This window comes from Syzygium oleosum, unplaced genomic scaffold (assembly GCF_021117445.2).
Source record: "Syzygium oleosum isolate NSW1041296 unplaced genomic scaffold, Sole_v2.1 Sole_v2.01, whole genome shotgun sequence".
Classification (NCBI taxonomy): Eukaryota; Viridiplantae; Streptophyta; class Magnoliopsida; order Myrtales; family Myrtaceae; genus Syzygium; species Syzygium oleosum.
This window is the reverse complement of record NW_026607485.1, coordinates 20,945,524-20,964,749: the sequence shown is the minus strand read 5'-3', so window position 1 is coordinate 20,964,749 and position 19,226 is coordinate 20,945,524. Positions and strand designations below refer to the sequence as shown.

General features: G+C 37.4%; 2 protein-coding genes across 3 annotated transcripts; both read right to left on the bottom strand.

The window, feature by feature from the left end:
* Positions 1 to 58: 58 nt before the first annotated feature.
* Positions 59 to 448, bottom strand: LOC115688375 (transcription elongation factor SPT6 homolog). Its single transcript, XM_030614173.1, has one exon. The coding sequence runs from the start codon at positions 446 to 448 to the stop codon at positions 59 to 61; it is 390 nt and encodes a 129-aa protein (XP_030470033.1).
* Positions 449 to 10,596: 10,148 nt separating this feature from the next.
* Positions 10,597 to 11,549, bottom strand: LOC130140403 (uncharacterized). 2 transcript variants are annotated; one of them, XR_008818414.1, is made up of 3 exons: positions 11,462 to 11,549; positions 10,867 to 10,993; positions 10,597 to 10,780 (listed from the first exon to the last, which is right to left on the bottom strand). XR_008818414.1 is itself a non-coding variant. In XM_056319711.1 (3 exons), exons 1-3 carry the CDS (start codon positions 11,215 to 11,217, stop codon positions 10,619 to 10,621), a joined length of 402 nt encoding a protein of 133 aa, XP_056175686.1. In that variant the 5' UTR covers positions 11,218 to 11,301; the 3' UTR covers positions 10,597 to 10,618. The 2 variants fall into 2 exon arrangements, 1 of the variants encoding a protein (XP_056175686.1); XM_056319711.1 differs by lacking the exon at positions 11,462 to 11,549 and adding an exon at positions 11,105 to 11,301.
* Between the last annotated feature and the right edge of the window lie 7,677 nt (positions 11,550 to 19,226).

Genomic DNA, 19,226 nt, shown 5'->3' with positions numbered 1-19,226 from the left:
CCGACCACCGTCTCCCGCCGCCGATCGCCCTCCGCCCCCCGCCGCCCACTATGGGCTGCTACCCGTCGGCCACCGGCCACTGTCTCCTGCCGCCGGCCGCCCGCCTCTCGCCGCCGCCGCCCCCCTCCCACCATCGATCGTCGCTCACCTCTTGCCACTGTCGGAAGTCGGCTACCTTCGGCCTCCCCCCATCGCCCGCCTCCTGCCCCTGCCCAACGCCAGCCACCTCTAGCCATCGTCCTCCGCACTGGCTGCATTGTCGTTCGCTGTCGCCTCCCCCCACCGCCCGCCATTCGCTACCACCGTCCGCCGCCCGCCATTTGCTACCATCGTTCGCCCTCCTCCTACCGCCGGTCGTCACCCGCCTCCTGCGCTGCACAACGCCGGCCGCCTCCAGCTGCCATCCTCCGCACTGGCCGCGTGACCATCCGCCGCTACCTCCCCCCATCGTCTGCCGCCCGCCGTTTGTTGCCATCGTTCGCCGCCCGCCGTCTGTCGCCGTTATCCGTCCACTGTCCACTCGCCAATCATCCGAGAGGGAGAAATTTTGTGCCGTTATTAAACAAAATTTTGTTTCGGGATCAGAAATTTTGTATCGTTATCAAACGTGTTTTTTCGCTCAGAAACTCATCCAAAAACAGAAATAGAAAGCTAGAAATTGATTTTTGAAACAGAATGGTTGTCATTCGCAGCCTTAATGTCTAAACCAGCTAGAACCAAAGGAAAGGTGTTCAACTCCCAATCATCATCCTAAAATAAAAACTATCGGGGAGGAGCGGAAAACCCATCTGCCGTCTGCTGCCCTAACGTGGACAGCTTCACCATTTGAAGCCTTCCCTAGGTCTTCATGGCTTTCGATTTCATTTAATATTTGCAGTGTTAAGGTTGTCCAGCTACTAAAAACATCCTTCAATCCTCCAATACATCATGTTTGCACTTTCATATGCATAGATTCCCTTAACGTAATTGCTAAATTTCTGCCTAGAACTGTGGAAGTGAAATTATATTACAAGCAACCCACATGAGTACGAAGCTAGATAAGGATAACATTAAACATACTCTTCGCCTATACATGACCAATCTTAATATATTTAGTATTACACGAAAGATTGAACCTCCATGTGAAAGTGTGGCCAACGGTGCTATATACATGATTGGACTTCAAGTGCTTCTCAAGAACAATGGCATTTGCATATTGTGTGCATGTGTGTGTGTGTGTGTGTGAAAGTGAGAGAGAGAGAAGTTAGTTTGATACGATTTGGCTATGGATTAATTAAGGGTATATGCGTCGTAGATGCTGGAGATGATGCTAGAGGCTTTGGAGTTCAGTTTAAGTAAATAGCAAGCCAAACTCAAGCCTCCTTTGATAGCTCTCAAAGCCTTGAAAATACCGCTTTCAAGAGGCAATCAAGCCCAAGACACTCGCACTGTGCATGCACATGACCTCAATTTCAGAAAGCAGATCTCTCTCTCTGTCTCTCTCTCGTTTCTTCCTGTAGTTGATAACTAATGTAAATGATGACTACACTATTCAATATCTTTATTTCTCATGGGAAAATGACACAATAAATGATCTTTAAATTTTGACCTAATATGCAATGAGATTCATAAACTTTTATTTATTCAATGTGGTCTTTAAACTTTAACCTAACGAGCAATATCATCTCTGAACTTTTAATTTGTTCAATGTAGTCCCTCAACTTTTGGTACATGTCCAAATTAGTGCCCGAACTATATGAAAATGTTGAATAATGTTTCTGAACTTAAATTCTTGACATGATAACATTATATATTTCCATATAGTTGAGAAACTAGTTTGAACATTTACTCTAAGTTCAGAGACCACATTGAACAAATTAAAAGTTAAGGGACCATATCGCACATTTGATTAAATTTTAGGGACAGTTGTTGTCCTTATCACATTCCTCATTTATGTTCTTTTGGGTCCTAGTTTTTCCAATTTTTCTCAACCCTATTAAATTTTCTTTTTGTTGTTGTTGTTGTTTTTCTTAGAAGAGATCATGTCTCTTTGTGTTCCTTTTCCCTTTAGCCGTTTTCTCTTAGGTTTAATGTGCTTTTGAATATGTTATTTTAGCCCCGTTTGTTTCGCGAAAAATGAATGATTTGAAAAATATTTTTGTAAAAATAATCAACTTGTATGGCTTACAAAAATGAATGAACGAAAAATATTTTCATCGTCCACCAAAATACGTAGACATAAATTATTATTGATAATGAAAACATATTTAAATGACTAATTATTTCAAGCCATACAATTAATCATTTTTAGGATAATATTTTACAAATCATTCATTTTTCACGAAACAAACGCACCTTAGGCTTCGTTTGTTTCGTGGAAAATGTAACATTTCTGGAACAATGTTTTCCGAAAATTCATTTTCTAGGAAAATGGCAATATTTTCCGATGTTTGGTTGAGATATGAAAATAAACTGGAAAATATTTTCCGTCATATGGTAAGGAAAATTTTATTTGGTCGGAAATTACTAACATGGACGCCGGGCGTCTTACATGGCACGGCCGCGCTGACATAGATAATTTTTGTAATTTAAAAAAATCAAAATTTTTAATATTTTTTACTTTTTATTTTCTTGTTATCTTTTCTTTCTTTCCTTTTTCCTTCTTCCTCCATCGGTTGCTAGGCCTCAACAATGGCCGGTGACAAGCCATAGGTGAGGGCTGACCTCGCTAGCCTCGGGTGAGCTCGACCTCACCATATCTCGGTGAGCTTGAGGCTTGACCTTGCCACCTTGCTAGATTCGGCGAGCTCGAGCCTTGCCCGAGGCCAGTAATCACCCTCTCCTATGGTCAGTCGTAGGCTGCCATCGAGGCTCGATGACCGATGGAGGAAGAAAGAAACAGAAAAATAATAAAAAATTCGATTTAAAAAAAGATTTGTAAAAGTTGTCCACGTCAATGCTAGCTGTGCCACGTAAGACGATCAACGTCCATGTCAGCAATTTCCGAGCCTAGCATCCCGGGCACTGGTGTCCCGGGAAAATGATTTCCGATTTTTGAAAGAGGAAATCATTATTTTGAATTTAAGCTTTGGTAGGAAAAACTTTTTTGTTGACTAGGAAACCATTAAAAGTTGACTAATTTTCCTAAGCGAACCAAATACCGAAAAATGAGGAAAATTTCCTGGAAAATATTTTCCGCAAAACAAATGAAGCCTTAGTGTACATCATTTTTTCTTCTATTAATCAATACTCGAATTATCACAAATAATGTTGGTATCTTCTTCTTCTTTTTCCATCTTTCAATTTATGGCTCGGAAGTTGTATGTGTATCATCTAAGTTCGTTTATACAAGTAGAAGTGACATCACGTTTTGCCATCTACAAATGCTATAGACTCGCTAATATAAAAGACAACAAGCGCCGTCTTCGCGGTTCTTCAACTCACTAATTTAATAATTTGTTTGATCGAGACTAGAATCACTGTGCTCACCTTCGTAAAAAGAAAAATTCGTACGTGAATGAGTGAGATCATTTGCGGACGTGACCAACACAACCCCAAGAGAAGAAGAAACTGCACCTAGCGTCATTCGACCAATTCAAAGAAGGAAATCATGGAGGCCACAGGCAGATCCCACCTACACGAGCAGAATTTCTAAAAAGCAAAATGGTATCCATTGCAAGTCGGCAACCATTTGAAATGGAATGCTTATCTCATCCGAGCAACTTGTAAATTGCAAAGAAATATTAGCAATGAAGAAGAGGAATTTTAAAAATTTTAATGGTTTGAGGAATGTAAATCATAGTTTAGTGACATGATCACAAACCCATTAAACGACAGTGACCATGGTGATGTTTTTGCCAGTATTTATTGCCAGAGGATATTGGAAAGACAAAGATATGTTTGACTTTTTACCTTACCAAAAAAAAAGATATGTTTGACTTTTCATTTGGGTTTGTTTTTACTTCTCTTGATTTGACCCTCCACCGATGTCAACTTCGAGCCCCTGGAAAGTCATTGAGATAGTGAAACGTGCATTGCTTCTAATTTTAGCAAACCATGAGTAGGATTATGTTCTTATCATAAGTTGTCCATTGGTATATTTAATATTGTGTACCGTTGACAAATAAGGAAAATATGTTAGCTCTTTGATGATGAGGGTTTGCACAAGGGGGGATCTTTAATTTGTAAAGTCAACTCGTTGAGTTTGTGCAATGTCAAAAGATTTCGGCGGGTGGGGATCAGGTTTTGCTCGTAAGATCGGAAATTATCTAAAAAGTCATAAACTTATTGTACTTTTGCTAATTCAGCTCTAAATTTTTTTAATTATGCAAATTGAGTTCTAACCACTTTACGTTTTAATAATTGAGTCCTCTGCAGCACGACCGCTGTTGACGTAGATAATTTTTAATAATAATTTCATATTTTTTTCGAATTTTTCATTAAAAGTGCAATAGGTTTAGGATATTTTGGATAATATTAATGTATACAGTTGACAATTAACCATTTGCATGCGTCAAAAATATATCAATTCAACATCTCTCTTTCTCCTTCATCTATCAGTAGTTTTTTTATGATGAGGGGTTGTACAAGGGGGGACCTTTAATTTGTAAAGTCAACTAGTTGAGTTTGTGCAATGTCAAAAGATTTTGGCGGGCGACGATCAGGTTTTGCTTATAAGATGGAAAAATTATCCAAAAAGTCCTAAATCTATTACAGTTTTGTTAATTCAGTTCTAAATCTTTTTTTTTTTGTCAAAAGTCATAAACATTTTCATATTTTGCTAATTGAGTCATTCGGCCAATTTGGCCGGAAATCGTTAACGTGGACAACGGCCGTCTCACGTGACATTGTCGGCGATGAAAGTGAACGATTTTTAATAATATTTTAATATTTTCTTGAATTTTTTTTTTATTAAAAGTGTAATAGGTTTAGGATTTTCTAAACAATATTAATATGTACCGTTGACAATAAACCATTTACATGCACTGCAAATATATTAATTCAACATCTCTCTCTTTTCTCTTTCATCTATCGTTAGTTCTTTGATGATGAAATGGTTGCACGAGGAGGGGACCTTTAATTTGTAAAAGTCAACTCGTCGAGTTTGTGCAAACCGCTGCTATACATAAAAAAAAATGCGCCATTTGATTGCATGATAATACATTTTTGCATCAAAATGACGAATGTGTGTAAGCCTTTGAAAAGACATGTCCACTGGTTTCACACTAGACAAGCAAGCAAGCATTTGTAAGTACATTTATTTATGGACCAATACTAGTATATTATGATTATATTAAAAAGATAATATTTTTCCATAAGCGACCTTATCAACTATTGATTTGATGATAATAAAAGAGCAGGTGGTCGAAACTCTCAAATTAAGAGTGGATAAAATCGCTCGTGGGATTGTTTTTACCACCAGCGGTGTATGCTTTAGTTTTCCTTATTTTTCTGTTAGATCCTGGAATGCAGGATATTAGATGTTTACATAGTAAGATATAATAGGGAAATCATATAGGCATTTCCAGGAGGTATGCCTAATGTGGTGCAACTTATTCGAAAATGCTAATGATAGTTCCATTTTCCTCAATTCTAACAGCTTCCTCAACAATTATAGTTAGAGCATTCCAAATAACAAGTTGTGGAATAAGAAGAAAACGTTCTAAATATCAAGATGGAAAAAAATTATTGTTATTATGAAAATATCATTGCTAAAGTCTTCTTCTAAATACACCCAATAATCGTGCCCAATTTGGGCGCTCTATTTTGATGCCACGTGTCAATCTCGAATAAATCTGACAGTGCTACATACTCACGATGCACTCAAGAATAGACAAAGAGCTTATGAGTATGGGTGAGCAGTTATAGGTTTCTTACAGGTTCTACTTGGAGCGTGAATTCTACCCGTCGGAACAGGTTCCATATTTTTTAGAATCTAGAATGTACTATGCATTTCCTGGAATCTAAAACCTACCATGTCACAGATTTCAAGGACGGTTCTAGGGTCTAACAGGTTCGTTTTTTTTGTTTCATTTTTAGTTAAGCAGAATGAAATGCAATAATAAAAATGAAAGTTTCTAATTTGTCAATAGAAACAATTTATAAAAGATGAACACGTAAAATAAAATAAATAATAAAAAGTTCCAAACACATAACACAAAACCTAAATTATAGAACTTTAGTCCTCAATCATCCATATCCTTCGCATTTATCGGAGTCATCTCCTCATATCCCTCCACCTCCTTTGACATGTTATCTTGATACATCAACTTCACACATACACAACAATAACATAATATTATTAGAAGGCATTCATATAATTAAAGCAAGTAAGAGATTAAAATCTGGATTATCACTATACATATTAACATGTGACAACATAAGTTTCACCAATCTCCAGCGAAGATCATGACCATACTAATTGCCATATCTACAATCCTACAAAGCACAAGGTCCATGGATTCCAATAAGTTTTAATGGGCACAACAAATCTACCATTAATATATTTAATGCGACGTGGAATTTTGCGATAGTATGATACCCACCATCGAATATTTTCACCGGATAACGTACTATAGGGTTATTTATCCTAGTCTATCAATGACATAGAATGATATATATTACAACAAACACCAATGTTATATGATTGTTTTCAGGAAATGAAACTAGAATAGATCAAATGGTCTCGGAAAATTAGTTTGATATCCAACTTTATTGTTGCTCTATATAGCCGCTGATATCTGAAAACCTTTATTGTTAAGTCTCAGTCTAACCCCCCTTTGTTAGAACTTTATAAGTGACTATTAGTAGAGAATTAGATCTCTTTGTAAGAGTAATCCCTATTTCAACTATAGACGACCTCACGAACATTGATCCTTATTGATAGCAAGAAAGATTAGTATAAACCCCTCTATAGATAAGCACATCTAAGTTCTTATGAGGATTTGACAAAAAAAAAATTTAAATGAGGAAAAAGTAAAAGGCTTCTTTTTAGGGTTTTTTTGGTTTCTCCAGTTTGGTTCCCTATTCCTAGTTCAAATCCAAAAAAAATGGAACCGAGAATTGGACCGGGGCGCATTAGAACCTAGAGCCAGACCGGTTCTCACCAGTTTTATTCTCCAGTTCCCGATTTTACCCTGGAACCATGCTCATCCCTACTTATGAGTCTACTTATTCCCAACCACTCATTCATGTGGGGACCACGGGGACCCACACTTTGTACAATTTCGATAGAGTGGATTCACGTGCTCCAAGTGTGGGCAAGAATATTTCTGTCTTCATGAGCCTCTGATTAATATCTTTTCATTTTCACCTCCTTTATTTTTCCGTCTTCAGTTTCAGGAGCAATTCTAACTCTGATTTTCCGATTATTAATGTTTTATTTGTCACTGGCTCTCCCCGTAAAATAGGTACCAACACTTGGACCGAATCACGCAAATCTTTAACGTCCATTTATTGTTCCTCATTTAGTTCTCTCGTGATTTCGCATCGATTTAATTACAATACCCTATTAGCGTTTCCACATTAATTTTACAACAAGATTCATCATTATCTTGAGACCCTAGCTACTACCATTGAAGGTTCCCTTCGCTTTTTGTTTCCGTTAATTTATCTTCTGATATGGTAAAATTAAGCCCTTTATTTTGTTCTAAAAGCAAAGCATGCCAAACTGATTGATTGACGCAACTTGGCTCAACTATCTCGTACCGGTATGGTGTCAATGAACAGTTAAGAGAAGTTCGATTAATTGATGGTTAAATAGGAAACCAATGTGATAAAATATCACTCTTTCACATACTGCATGCAAGCCCACTTGATCTCAACCGTTAAATTATGTCGATGCCATATATATAAGAACAATTTGATCTAACGGTTGATGCGCTCTGACCTCGCGAGCTTCAACAACATTCAAGTACTGCTCGTACTGCATGCGGGTCTGTTCATTTCTTTTGATTTTTTGGTTGTTTTGTATGGTCAACTCATATAAAATTGATGGATTTGTCAGCTTCTCACGCTACATTGGTTCGCTTTTTGCAACTTGATCAATAATTTGTAGTCAACAAAGAAATTTCTCTTTAATTTCGCTACGAAATATGTTATTTGTGATGGATTAGAACTTAAAAATGATATATGTCCCTCTTTTAATTGTTTCTCCTCAAGGGCTAAACTCGGTATTCCGCATCTTCTTATATTAAGGGTGCGTTTATTTCGCGAAAAATAAATAATTTGTAAAACATTATTCTAAAAATGATCTCTTGTATCACTTACAAAAATTAATAAACAAAAAATAATTTCATCATTCATAAAAAATTTTAGACATAAATTATCGTCGATAATAAAAATATTTTCCATTAATTAATTATTTAAAGAGATATAAGTAATCATTTTAAGGAAAAATATTCAAACTATTTATTTTCTGCGATACAAACGAATCCTAAGAAAATCTTGTTTCTTCAAGGTCTCGTGTCTGATGCTTCTTTCAAGAGATTGTGTTTATCCTCCCCATCGAATGGGCCTTTTTTTTTTTGTCTCACCCATCGAACATGCTTGGGTATGCAAATAAGATACGGAATTTTTTTTGTCTCGCTAATAAATCGTTGATAAAAGAAATGTGCCGTGACCTTTTTCTATTGGTTTATTTCTTTTATGGAAATTATGATTTTTATTAATTTGGTAATTACTAATTATTTTTACTAACTTTCCAACTTTTAGCTCCATAACTCATTAACTTTTCGAATTTTTTAACTTTTATATGAAATTATCGATCTAAATTAGAGTGACTTATCAATTTTTATCATATTAAATTACCAATTCTCATTTGAGTTATTTTCTAATGTTTAATTTATAATTTACCAATTCTTTTATTGAGTTGCCAACTTTTATTTGTCTCGATTAACAACCCATTACCCTAACACATTTTAAAGATTACCAACCTATATTGGTGTGAACTTACCCACTTTTCTCCTATTAAATTAACACCTAATTAGTATTTGGCGACTATGTTTATTTGGATTTTTTTTGTTCACCAACTTATGTCGTCATTAAAAAACTTTTACTTGCACTCCTAGCAACAACTTAAATTTACAAACTCTTTTAAGAAAATACCAACTATTATTAGAGTATCTTACAAGTTCTTCTCCAATTAAATTACCAACTTGTTTTGAGTTGTCAACTCTCGTGTGAGTTATTTACTAAAATTATTTTTCTCGTAGTTTGTTTATCTTTTACCATTCTTTATTTACCTTTCTTAATTACACTCTAAATCAGTTGTATGAAATTACTAACTTTAATTTAAGTGGTTTATCAACATTTCTCCGAACAAGCACTGCCGTTTGAACTGGTTAATGACGTTTATTTGATTCTTTTTTAATTTACCAAATTCGTGGCTAATTTGCCACCAAAATTTTTTTTTTGGTCAGTATTTTGCCACAAAAAATTTTGACTTTTGCCGCGGACATTATTCCGAAACGAATTTGGCGACGAATTTTAATGAATAATTTAGCGACGAATGTTGTTTAGGGACGATTTCGATTTGAAATCTAATTAACAGCAATTATAGAGTATATATTTAACATTGATAGAAAATCACAATCAAGACAAGAACAAACCCCAAAAAGAAGAAATGGAACAAAGTACTAAATTAGCCAATTCGCTCTCTTGTGGCAAACTGTTGATCTTGCCAAGAAGTTTTTTCACGTAGTCTATAGTGTTCTCCAAGAATCGAAGTCCTATCCATCTGCAGTGCAAACATCACAATATCCAACTCCTAACCCCTCTTAATTTTTTCACATCTATTCAACAGCAGAAGCATAAAGATATAAGTACCTCTTGGAAATTTTAACTAGCAAGGATCATCATCATCATCAGCATCATCATCATCAGCAATCTCATTATCATCATCATTGTGCCCATCACCTACTGGATTAGTGGGAGGTACAGGAGGAACGTCATCGTGATCGAGGTTGAGGTGTCGCATGATTAATTGCAAATGTTGTTTCACTCCTCTTATTTCTTTGTCCTTCTGTACAAGTAAATGTTTCAGGTGGTTCAATTCTTGGGTCGTTCGCTCCTCGTGTTGTGCCCTTAAAAAAGCCGCACTGGAGGATGAAGTTGCAGCAGCCGACGTTGTGTACATCCTTGACAAGGATCCCATCCCAAATATTTGACCTCTTCTCATTCCACCCATAATGCCATACTGTCAACCGATGGCTCGGACGCAACAACACCATCACCATCACCACTAGCAGCAGCAGTGCTCATTACAAGTTCATTATATTTGTCATACATTAACAATATAGATGAAAATAAAAAAACTTCATATATATAAATACAAAATATAACCATACATACCTTAATAGCTTTTGCTCGATTGCCAGTCCATGTCTTATCTTTTTTCTGAAATGTGCGTTCAAATGTAGCTATAAATGTCGGTTCCGTCCCCAATTCATCTGCTTACAAAATATAAACATAAATGAGTAATCATTGATTTAACTTACAAGATGTTTAAAAGACTTACCATTCTTTTTCTATGCTCCCCGATGTTGATAGAGCCCCCAGCATATGTGGCAGACCCTTCACTAGAACTAGAAGCTCGATTCTTCTTATTTATTTCACTGATTTGCTTATGCTTTTCGGTGTCTCAATTTCTCTTAATTTCCGCCCAATTGTCAGCTGTAATAAAATCCGGCTTTTCTTGACTTCTCTTTGCTCTATTCATCACATTTCGCATGTGATCACCGGCTTTCTTCTTAAAAATTCTTCTAACTTCTTTCTCTTCCGCTTTATCCCATCTGAACTTCCGCTGCAAGCAATCAATAGAAAAACAATTGTACACTCAGTATGCTAAACCGAACTTAGTTTGTGAGGAAATAGAAGGACAAAATTTACCTTGAACTCATTCCACCATAATTCCTTTACTTCTTTTGGAGCGGTGGTCCAACTACTATACTGCCACATCCAACAGTTATTGATTATTTTATTAAGTCTCCTCACAACATACGTAGCATCCGTGAATCTGCAAACGGGTTATAACGATGTCAACATACGTAGCATCCGTTCTCGCATACGGACAATTCAGTTGACATCCATAATAATTTACATATACTTAAAAAAATGAAGTACTTACGAATCTCCAAATGGGGCTATCATAAATCGGTTATCTTCTTCATAATTCGAGTGTTGCATTGAAGAAGAAGGTGGAACCGAAGGCGATGGAACTGAAGTAAATTCAGTTCGCATTTGAGGGTCGGAGGAAGGGCCAATGTGTCCATGTACTGGTTGAGGGTTAGATGGAAGGGCAGGGGAAGCGGAAACGGACGAGGACGAGGATGAGGAAGGGGAAGGGCCTGGTTTTCTTTGTGAAGCATCACCACAACGCATGTGACCTCCACGTTTATACTAACAAGTTGCAAGGTTAGACAAAAATGTAAAAAATTATGAACATGTATTAGGGACACAGAATAACGTACGTCGTGAAGCTTACCATTTTGTTATTGAGAGCAAGAGAGAAACTTGACCCCTGAAAAAAAGCAAGCTGTCCGGAAATATCTACGAGCTAAATTTCTGGTCCTACAACAGTAAAAAAGGGAGAACTCATCGAGCTGGTCAGGGTCATCAAAAGGATCATCCAGTATATATGTGTGCCCGATCCTGCTCAAAACAAAAGGAATCATACGAAAATAAACAAAAGAGTGACACGTAGTAATTCAATGAGCAAGAGAGTGGAATGAGAACGAACTTGATGTTTTTATAGGGTCTCCCCTTCTCATCTACATAGGCTTCATTAATCCTAGTCAATGTCTCAGCATTTTCTGTTAATTGCTCTAATTCGACTTGTTTTAAAATTTGATTGCATGTTTTGAAAGCCTTAGAACTTAATTACACTTTCACAACAAATTTTATGATTTATGGTGCACATATCCCTTTAAAATGAATATATCAACTTCAACAAGGAAATCAGTAAGTTTTGAACTAGTAATTATAAGGTTTTACCCCGAAGGGAGCCATTCCAGAAATTCTCGATGGCCAAGGCTTCAACCTAGGCCAAAGAAGGTTTGGAAATAGTTTCAAACCTAGATATAAATAAAATAATAATGAAACGACTCCGAAACGCAAAAAAAAACTAAAAATTCACGGAAAACACTGTTCACCAGAATAATTTTTTGCCAAAAAACCCATTTAAATGACTCCGAAACACCAAAAAACGACTTGCGTCAAAGGCAGTGATTTTGGATCAAAGGGCCGTTTCCACTTGACCGATCAAATTTCAGCTCATTCCGACCAATTGTGGGCATTTTTATGAAATTCGTGGCAAAATTCGTGACAAAATCCGTGGCAAATTTGCGACGGATTTAGCCACGAATTTCATAAAAAATGAATTGTGGGCATTTTTATGAAATTCGTGGCTAAATCCGTCGCAAATTTGCCACGAATTTCATTTCTACTAGCCCACACACGCCTAATTCATTTTTTTTCCCGACAATAACGTTTCATTAACAATAATAGCAATAATAATAATCAACAACAACAACAATAATAATAATAACAACAACAACAACAACAATACTAATAATTACAACAACAACAACAATAACAAATATGACAACAACAATAAACTCTTGTCATAATAATAATAATTATTATTATTATGACATAATTAGTAAAAAGTCTCAAAAATCTAAATCTTCATCTTCACCTTCGTCTTCGTCTTCATCTTGATCTTGATCTTCTTCTTGAGCATCATCGTCATCATCGTCATCGTCGTCGTCATCATCATCATCATCATCATCATCCTCTGTCTCAAAATCAGATTCTGCAACACCTTCTAAATTTGATTCGCGAATTTCAGTTAGATCTACATCTATCATTGCTCCACATGGATCTCGTAGAGTATGAATGTTATATATTCCTCAGTTTCAACCGCGTTACAAACTTCCTCTTGTTGATATGCTGTATCCTTCCAGTGTTCCTCGATTTTTCTTCGTGCTTTGATTTTACATACAGCCCACCAATCAGCTTTGTCACGTTTCAAACCAGGATATGATGCATAATATACTTGAATTGCTTGTTGTGCCAACACAAATGGTTCATATTTCATATACCTTTTCTTGTGATTTATTTCAACCAAATTAAACTTCGTATGCACCTTCATTCTTTTGACAGGGTCGAACCACATGCACTTAAATAACACAACCCGCATTAATGGTCCGGGGTACTCTATCTCCATGATTTCATCCAACAAGTCATAAAAATCATCTTTTGAGCTACCACAATTGGATGACTGAACACACACACCACTATTCATTGTGGCTTTTCTCATTCCATATTCTTGAGTGTGAAAATTATACCCGTTTATGAAATATGCTGACCAAGTTTGTATGCTTGACTTTGGACCCCATGACAGATAATATAGCAATCCTTACTCTTCAACTTCATCATGATTACTGTGAACCTAAGATCACACACGCAAAGTCAATAATATATATTTAAATGATGTATAAAATATTAATAACTTGGTTTTGGTCTATAGGCAACTTACATATGTTTTGAACTATGCTGTAAATTGTTCCTCGCACAAACGGTCAAACTCATTTGATGGTAGTCCATACATTGAATTTTGAAAAATCCTATTAACAATTTACATTTATATATTAGTAAATATTTGACACGCAATACATATATTTGCAAATATACACTTACTCGAATTATGGCTCCACTTCTGGACAGTTCAGTAAAATATATGTATAAGCTGCCTGCCGTTCTTCGTCTGTTAAGCAACGAAACTTACATGCGCCGCTTGGTCGACCGAGATAATTGAAAATAGAGAATGATTTGCAATTGGGATCAATGGGACCCTCATCATTTCTTCCTGCTCTCCGCCTCTTGCACTGCACGTGCGGCTCAAAATAGTATGATGCAAATGTTGTCACTTCTTCCACAATATATGCATTACAAATTGAAGCTTCAACACATGCCTTATTCTTCACTTTTTTCTTCAAATGATATAAGAATCTAATTACAATAGAAAGAAGTTTATCATAACATAATATATAATAAAGTATTTTGAAATTTATTTTGAAAAAATTTTTACCTCTCAAATGGATACATCCATCGAAATTGGACAGGACCTGCAACTTTAGCCTCATAAGGCAAGTGAACTAAGAGATGCTCCATTGAATCAAAAAACGATGGAGGAAATATCCTTTCTAAGTTGCAAAGAATAATTGGAATGTCTCTCTCCAGTTTCTCCATGTGTGATGCTTTTAACACTGTTGAGCAAATATCATGAAGAAAATTACTTAACTCTGTAATGGCGCCCCATACAAAGTTTGGTAGAAGTTCCTTGAAATCTATTGGAATTAGTCTTTCCATAAATATGTGACAATCATGACTCTTTAATCCTGTTAACTTGCATTCGTTCAAATCAACACATCTCCTGATGTTCGAAGCATATCCATCAGGAAACCGCACAGATTTCAACCATTGACAAACTGCTTTTGGTTTTGGTCCCCTGCTGCTTGCATCCACATCTAATGTTGGCCGATCACAAATATCTCTCATATTTTTTCTTGCATTTAAATTGTCTTTTGTTTTTCCCGTGACATCTATCACAGTATTTATGACATTGTCGAAAATATTCTTTTCAATGTGCATGACGCCAAGATTATGATGAATAAGATAGGCCTTCCAATATGGTAGATCCCAAAATATACTGCGTTTAGTCCACTTATGTGTACTTCCGTACGCAATAGTTGTGCCATGAGGGTTTTCAATAACAGTTGGAAAGTCCTGCACTCACTCCCATATTTGATCACTGGTCAACCTCAATGGTGGAGGAGTTCTTTCAATCCTATTCCTGATGAACTCTTTTTTATTCCTTCTGAATGTATGATTCATCGGTAAAAATTGTCTGTGACAGTCAAAATAACTAGGCTTCTTACCATGTCTTAATCTGAATGACTTCGATCTCTCCAAACATATCAGATATCCTAAGATCCCAGCTGTACTCCATCTAAATAACATTCCATAAGCTGGAAAGTCATTTATCGTCCAAAGAAGAGCAGCCTTCATTACAAATGTTTGATTAGTAGAAACATCATACGTAACGACACATTCATTCCATAGCCGTTGTAACTCTTCAATCAATGGTTGCATATAAACATCTATCAACTTTTTCGGATTTTGCGGGCCAGTCACGATCAATGTCAAAAACATATAAGGTGTCTTCATGCACATACCGGGTGGAAGATTGTACGAAGTTAAGATAACTGGCCAACATGAATAACTTTTCCCTGATTTTCCAAATGGGGCAAATCCATCAGCACAGAGACCTAACCTGATGTTTCGAGGCTCTATCGCAAACTCAAGGTATGTTCTATCAAAATGTTTCCATGCCTCTGTATCTGAAGGATGACACATTAGACCCTCTTCTGTTTCATGATTTGCATGCCAAGTCATGTGTTGAGCAGTGGCTTGAGACGCATAAAGCCTTTGCAATTTGGGGATTAAAGGCAGATAAAACATTTGCTTGCATGGTCTACGCTTCTGATTACGACCCTGCCTCCTGTTAATCTTGTACCTAGGTTGGCTACAGAATTTGCAAGATTCTGCATTTTCATCATCTCTCTAATGTAACATACAACCCCTACTACATACATCAATCCTTTCAACTGGACGACCTAAGTTATCCACTAACTTCTTCATATCGTAAAAATCACTTGGCATGATGTTATCATGAGGCATTGTTTCTTGCATTACTTCAACAAAAGAGTTAAACCAATTCTCAGACACATTATGCTCTGCCTTGATATTTAACAATCTTGCTGTCACTGATAACTGAGTATGGTTGTCACAACCTGCCCATAAAGGTTCATCTGCTGCTTTCAATATTTCCCAGAACTGATTAGATGGAAACGTTTCATTACACACATTCTCATCAAAACCTGTTACTCCTATCTCTTCCAATTGTTCAAGTGTAGGAGTAAAATTAGTACTTGCATGATTCGAATCTGAAACAACATTCTGACTAGCTGCATCAATCACCATCCTCTGGTATGGGTTCAATTGGTCATAATAGCTACATTCTTCCCTAACTGAAAATTGATCACTTATTCGATATCCTTCATCAGATATAAATAGTTCACCATGGCAAGTCCAATTATAGTAGCTCGGAGTAAACCCAAATCTACAAAGATGTTCTCTAACTTTATCACACACATGAAATTTACCATTACTGCACTTGTTACACGGATATCGTAACTTATTTTCATCCATCAACTCATATTTACTATTAGCAAAGTCCAAAAATAGTTCCAACCCAGTACGAAACTCATCGGTCAATTCTCGACGTCCAGGTAAGTTCTTATTATACATCCAAGCCCTGTCTCTTTGCATTGTGTCTATATAAAAATAACAAAATCTCGTAAAATATTAAAACCATAAAATTTTCTTAATTAAAACCATAAAATTCTAAAAATTAAAATTTTGTTTTTGACGAAACAATTACTTTGAAATTGAAAAAAATAAAACAATTACTATGTCAAGAAGACTTACCCAAGTATTTGACTGAAATCTTTGTAGTAGAAAGTGCTCAATTTGATGAGAATTGCAACGTTCACTTTATCTGTGAGACTTTCAAATGGACACGTACCTACAAAAAAAAAATGACTTCAGATTTTTTTTTTTAAAATAATTTTTTTTGAAATTTTTTTTTTCGAATTTTTTTTTCCTAGATATTTTTCGCCGGTCCGGCGACCGACTGAGGCCGGCGAGTTGGACCTCGCCGACCATGGGCGAGGTCGAACGGCGGCCTCGCCATGGCCGCAGTTGGACCTCGCGGCGAGGTCCAGCGGCGGCCATGGCCGCTCGACCTCGGCGCCCAGATCTGGGCGCCGTTGGACTCGCCCAGATCTGGGCGAGGTCGAACGGCCATGGCCGCAGCTCGACCTCGCCGCGATGGCAAGGTCCAACGGCGCCCATGGCGAGGCCGCCGCTCGACCTCGCTGCGACGGCGAGGTCCAACGGCGCCCATGGCGAGGCCGGCGCTCGACCTCGCCGCCCAGATCTGGCCGTCGTTGGACCTCTGCGGCAAGGTCAAGCGGCGGCCATGGCGAGGCCGCTCGACCTCGCCGCACAGATCTGCGGCGAGGTCCAGCGGCAGCCACGGGCGAGGCCGCTGGACCTTGCCCAGATCTGGGCGAATTAGCCACGTCACTTACCGGTAGAAAAGCTTTACCGAGACTGATTTGCGCACGTGCAGAGAGTTTTATCGAGAGAAATGAAAGAGGGAGAGGGAGGGAGAACAACGAAGAGGGATATGAGGAATTAGCAGGGAGAGAGAGAAATTAAGGCTATAAGTAGCGAGGGGGACAATTAGCGACGGATCTATTTTCCGTCGCAAATTAGCGACGAATTTATTTTTCGTTGCAAATTACGTCGCAAAATTAGCGACGAAAAAAATAAGTCGCTAACTCCGTCGCAAATTAGCAACGAATAATTTTTCGTTGCAAATTCTGTTGCAAATTAGCGACGGATTTTTTTTGTGGCAAATTCCGTCGCAAATTAGCTACGACATTTTTTCCGACCCAAATTAGCAACAGAAAAAAAATTCGTCGCTAATTCCGTCGCAAATTCGCCACAAATTTTTTTTCGTGGCAAATTCCGTCGCAAATTAGCAACGACATTTTTTTTCGTTGCAAATTAGCAACGGAAAAAAATTCGTCGCTAATTCTGTCGCAAATTAGCCGCGAATTTTTTTTCGTCGCTAATTCTGTCGCAAATTAGCCGCGAATTTTTTTTCGTGGCAAATTCCGTCGCAAATTAGCCATGGATTTTTTTCTGTCGCAAAATTCATCGCAAATTCCGTCGCAAATTAGCGACGAAAAATTATTCGTCGCTAATTTCCGTGGCTAAATCCTTGTTTTTTTGTAGTGCTGATTCTGTGACGGCGCTCGCGGTGGTCTTCACCACTTGTGGTGGTTGAAGACACGGCAGTGGCGGTTGAATATGGGGGAGGGGAGAGAGAGAATTGTTTTGGTAGTAGGGATTTTGGGAAGAGAATAATCTATTTTGGCGAGGACCAAAGCAAATTGGATGCACGCTCGAATCTGATGAAGGGACATCAAGTGGAAACATGCTTGGTGAGAGCTGATGCTTCATGTTGTTCTCTGTCTGGTAATCCTTCATGTCTCACTTGACTTTACTTGAGACCTGCCTTTAAGACAAATATGATCTAATTCTTGCCCAAAATTGAACCAAACAAAAGTGTCCTATATATTTTAGTTATTTTTAAAGATTATATGATGGATGTGATTAGTTCCGATACTTTACCCTTGTCGCCGCTCATTTCCAAATCTCGAACTTAGCTATAAGGAAACTGCAAACACGAATTTGACGTATACCTTAATCAAGTAAGGGATTGTTCCTAATATTTGAATAATATAAGATATATTCAAATTCGTGTTTCCGAAATAGAATTAAAATATATCGACCGTTAAAATCATTTATGATATGACGTGTGATAGACGTTACCATTCACATCATTTGAAATGACACTTTGAAAAATCGGTTTTTCGGATCAGATAATTACACTTCCGTCTTTGTCCTTTAGATAAAAAGCATGGGACATCATGTGACTAGTGATGTACTAAAATATTAATCGTGTCAACGAGTATATAGATTAGCAAAACCAATGTATATCAGAGAGAGAGAGAGAGAGAGTAAGCTGGATCTATTTTTTAAATATGCAAGTTTGTAAATGAAGGGTTGACTTAAACATAGAGATTCGGGAATATGCCCAGGAGATGCCGAAGCTCACATGCCTCTTCCCGGGGTCGGCATAGCTTAAATACAACCCCATCCATCCGCTTTTTCTCTGCATCCCAACCCGAGTTTGGCAACATTTCTATACAACTCTCTCTCTCTCTCTCTCTCTCTCTCTCTCTCTCTCTCTCTCTCTCTCTCTCTCTCTCTCTCTCTCTCTCTCTCTCTCCTCCCCTCCATTGTTGCTGCTAGAGACTGAGGTTCGTGTTCGTTGCTCTTTCATTGTCGCACTCGCTTGTAATGCGAGTTTTTACTTGCAGAAGACAGTAGGGCATAAGAAATTTGGCTTTTCCTGCCTTTGACAGTCGAAAAAACAGTCTTGCATGTTGCCATGTTTTGTTTACGTCGAATTTTAGTGGACTACCTCGTCTGAATAACGCTATGTAAAATATCTCTATTTGTTTCTCAAGATGATTGAATATCGCTTA